The 4,002-nt window shown below is 35.2% G+C and overlaps 1 protein-coding gene across 1 annotated transcript; it reads right to left on the bottom strand.

The window, feature by feature from the left end:
* Positions 1 to 281: 281 nt before the first annotated feature.
* LOC114279425 (protein NRT1/ PTR FAMILY 4.6) lies at positions 282 to 4,002 on the bottom strand. Its single transcript, XM_082906044.1, has 5 exons — positions 3,864 to 4,002; positions 3,482 to 3,699; positions 2,344 to 2,766; positions 2,030 to 2,154; positions 282 to 1,550 (listed from the first exon to the last, which is right to left on the bottom strand). The coding sequence occupies exons 2-5, from the start codon at positions 3,659 to 3,661 to the stop codon at positions 674 to 676; spliced, it is 1,605 nt and encodes a 534-aa protein (XP_082762170.1). The 5' UTR covers positions 3,662 to 3,699; positions 3,864 to 4,002; the 3' UTR covers positions 282 to 673.

The following is a 4,002-nucleotide window of genomic DNA, read 5'->3' as shown; positions in this document are numbered from 1 at the left end:
AAAAATATAACAAAAGTTGCACCTCGAGAACATTCTCACTCTTTAGTAAATAATTGCCCAACTTCCCACTGAATAGTAATTTCCATAGTTTTACCAACGGGTAAGTTTCAACAACTGAGAGAATAGAAGCATTGTGTTTGGTTTATTTAACTAAAATTTATTTGTATAATTTTCAGGTGGTCCACTTGTAAGGCCCAGAATGAGCCATCTTCATGTATAAATACATTGTGTTAAAAAGAAATAAAAAATAAAAACTATTTTGCTACACTGTTCTTTACTCCTTTCTCTACTAATAAGGGCTGAGTGTGAGTTGAGTTGTTTTTTGTGTGTCATATCTTCTATAAGGCCCAGACAACAATCTCTAATATCAAGGGCATAGTTGACACAGTCCAGCAGACATAGTTTTGAAGTCAACTCAAATAACAAATATAAAAAAAATAAAATAAAAAATTGTCTAAAAAAAATAGCATCTGATTTATTCATTGATGGATTCAAAGTCCTTAGCTATTACAGAAGTTCCATTCCAGCCAACAATCACAATTGCAAATATATGACTAGGACAAAATTAAAAGATTAAAAGAAAGACAAAAAGAGAAGATCCGTTTGAAACCTTAATTCTTCACAAATGTATTATTCTCGAGTGTATCCTCCTAGTTCTTCACCAACCAACTTCTTATCCCACCTGAGTGTCTTCGACTTCGGAAATACACGATGAACCGTCCAAAGCGTTCGTTTCCATTTGGGATTCTATAGCATTATTGTCTTTATACTTGTACCATGAAGCCCAAAACAGATAGTTTGCAAAGTTAATGCAACTGAGGATAGCTAGGAACCAATAAAATAGATTGAGTTTACTATCGTTCAAGGTGATCCCTTCCAACCACCCTTTTTTGCTTCGAGTAGCACTCTTGGTGATGGCGTTTACAATATTAACAAAAATAGTGCTTAAGAAGGCGCCAAAAGAGAGTGACAGTGGTGCAAAAGAAGTGGACAATGATTTCATTCCAGACGGAGCTTCCTTGTAGAAAAACTCCAGCAATCCAACCATAGTAAACATATCTGCGATTCCAAAAATACCATATTGGAAGGAAAGCCAGAAGACACTAATGGGCTTCATCGGGTTTTTGAAGAACTGATCCCTTCTCTTCACCTCAATAATCCCAGCTACACTCATTGAAATGATTGATAGAACAAGCCCAACACCAACACGTTGAAGTTGAGTGATACCGGCTGGATGGCCAGTGATCTTTCGGGCAAATGGAACCACGAGAAACTCATATACAGGAATGAGGAGAGACATAAAAATTAGGGGAATTACGGGTATTGAGGCTGTAGGAAACTTAAAAGAACCTAAATATGGATACATGTAGAGGCCTTGGATTACTGAGAATGTCTGCAACTGGGACATGCATGTATTCATTATGATTGTACTTGCTAAGATGGGCAACATTCTTGTTAGTATCTTCACTTCTTCAACTTGTGTCACAGTGCATACTCTCCATGGATTTGGATTCATGCCGTCTGGAAGAATGGCAGCTTTGTCCAGCGACCTAGTTTTAACAACAATAATCATTTAAGCAACCATGGTTGTTTTTAACATAACTTCAATATAAAGCGTAACTATATATAAAAAAATGGTGCATATATGGTTCATATGATAAAAGAAGACAGTCATTGGAAGTATACAAATCTTGATTGTAAACAAAAAATTGGGAGTTCCAGTGCAATTTGTCGAATAAGTTTTCCTGAAAACATTCCATATTTAGGAAACAGAAAATTTGTTTTAAGAATTCTTAAAAATTGTTTTCAAACGTTAATGTTCCTTAAATTTTCATTGATTTGTTTCCAAACTCTAACCCATATATACCTTATTCTTTACTCAATATGATCTTACTGCCATGGTGAGGAATGACCATCAAACCATGCCACCCAAATTAGCACTAATGAAAATGACTTCAGTGGTAGGTTCTTCCAATTCTGTGACAAGTTCATAGTGTTACAAAGAACTATCTTTTAGGGGAGATGTTACCTGAACTGATTGGTATGTGAAACCTTTTCTTCTTCAAGGTCTCTTTCTTTATCATTAATTTCATATAGTTCTTCAGGACTTTCTGGCAGTTTCAACCTTCTATTCCTAATTGCAACCACAATAACCTACCGCACAGGCATAAATAATAATTTGTTAGGAACATTACATTAGAAATGCTAAATGTAGAAAATTAAAACATAGAAAAGGGCACATAAAAAGTGTTTTTTGTGGCTCAAAAAGTGTATGTTTTAATTCCTGGTACCTACCATTTTTTAATGTTATATACATACATGGGGGGAGAGAGAGAGAGAGACCTGTGCTACCCTTGTAATAGGGCTTGTCCCTAGAGGTCGGATAAGGTAGAAAGGCTTTCCAAGCGCAAGAGCAATAAAACCAAGAGAGGAAGTAATAGTACCAATTAGAAAACCCCAAGACCAACCTTTGTTCATGCTAACCCACACAACAACAGTTACTCCCACAATTGCTCCCAGGGTTGTACTTAGTACATACCAATTGAAGTAAGTTGCAAGACCCTTAGCTCCTTTTTTATCCTTTGGGTCGAATTGGTCACCTCCAAGTGGTGTAAGGGACCCCCTAACTCCACCTGCAGCTAGTGCTAACAGATAGAGGGAGCCGTAAAACATAAGTGCTTCACCCCCTGTTACACAAGTTGCCTTGCCACAATCATCAGGATGCAATTTTTTCGAGAAGGCTTGGATTGTGATCATTGTCAATGCCTGGAAATGATACATGAATGAATTGAGCTAGGATAATGCAATGGTGATTAACAACAAATTCATATAGCAGTTTGACCATTTGATGGAAAAACAATAATTTTGACGATGTTCTAAGGCTGTCAGATGAGGCCCAAAATACTCATTCGATTTGAAATGGCCCATCAAGGTTACTTTGATATGCACTGAATTTTGGGTAAATTTCATCGTTTAGGCCACCAAATTAGAAAATTTACTATTTTTGAAAAGATTTGAATACTTAATTAGACAAATATTTTTTGAATCACGATTTTTTTGGAATGTCTCTTTTTTTTATTCTAGATTCAAAATTTATACTCAAGTCAAATATGCTATTTTGAATAGTTTCTGACTCTATGTAATTTTTGTTTGATCTGGAGTGTGAATTGTGGCTTAGTTACCAAACAACGTTTACTATAATTGGGTTGTAAAGCAACTAAGCATACATAAATTGAGTAACAAAATCCAGAGAAAGTTTTATTTTCTGTATTGCTCTTGTTCTCCTTGTGTTTTTCATTTATTCTATATGCATCCCTGCATCATAGAACCAAACGGGGAGAAGAACACAGAGTGTTGATTATTAAAAGAAGCTAGAGTTTAATCATTAGAAGAGCTTGTGTTTAAGAATTTAAATAAATAAATAAATAAAGGTGGCCCAATAATGAGCTTGCATTTAGATTGAGAGTGAAATTTAATTTACCAATATTTGAAGCAGTCCAAAGCTCAAACATGTGGTGAGCCTACTCAAGTAAGTGTCTGAGATGAAACCTCCAACGACAGAGAGTAGAAAAGTTGAACCCATATAGTTTGTGAAAGTATTTGCAGATTGAGACTGATCAAATCGCATCACATGATTGAAGTAGAGAACAAAAACGAACATGTTTGCAATGGATCCAATGCTATCTAAGGTCGACAATGCTTCAAAAAACATTAAGAAACAGATTAATCAGTTTGTGTTTTTTTTTAGATGGGGTGTAATTAGTTTTATGTATGTAATGTATTAATTTTAATGAGATCACAAACACAGCCTCAATTTTGGTATGTAGACTGTAGTTTAATGTTCTTCAAACAATATTTCTTACCATAAATAAATATGCAAGCCTTGAATCCTCCTTTTTTCTGACTCCATGAGTTCAAGGACTCATAAGCTTGCTGGCCTTCCTGTGTTCATCAATAGCAGAACAACAATTGACATACGAATAAGTTTAGGAATATAAAAAC

Source organism: Camellia sinensis, chromosome 14 (genome assembly GCF_055761805.1).
Source record: "Camellia sinensis isolate YWXY chromosome 14, ASM5576180v1, whole genome shotgun sequence".
Classification (NCBI taxonomy): Eukaryota; Viridiplantae; Streptophyta; class Magnoliopsida; order Ericales; family Theaceae; genus Camellia; species Camellia sinensis.
Note: the sequence above shows the minus strand (reverse complement) of the source record. Positions and strands in the feature narration are given on the sequence as shown.

Coding starts and splice junctions, on each gene's coding strand:
- LOC114279425 (XM_082906044.1), bottom strand. CDS start 3,661: ATGTTCGTTTTTGTTCTCTACTTCAATCATGTGATGCGATTTGATCAG. Junction 2,767..3,481: donor TTGGACTGCTTCAAATATTG/GTAAATTAAATT, acceptor TATCATTTCCAG/GCATTGACAATGATCACAAT. Junction 2,155..2,343: donor CTATTACAAGGGTAGCACAG/GTCTCTCTCTCT, acceptor CCTGTGCGGTAG/GTTATTGTGGTTGCAATTAG.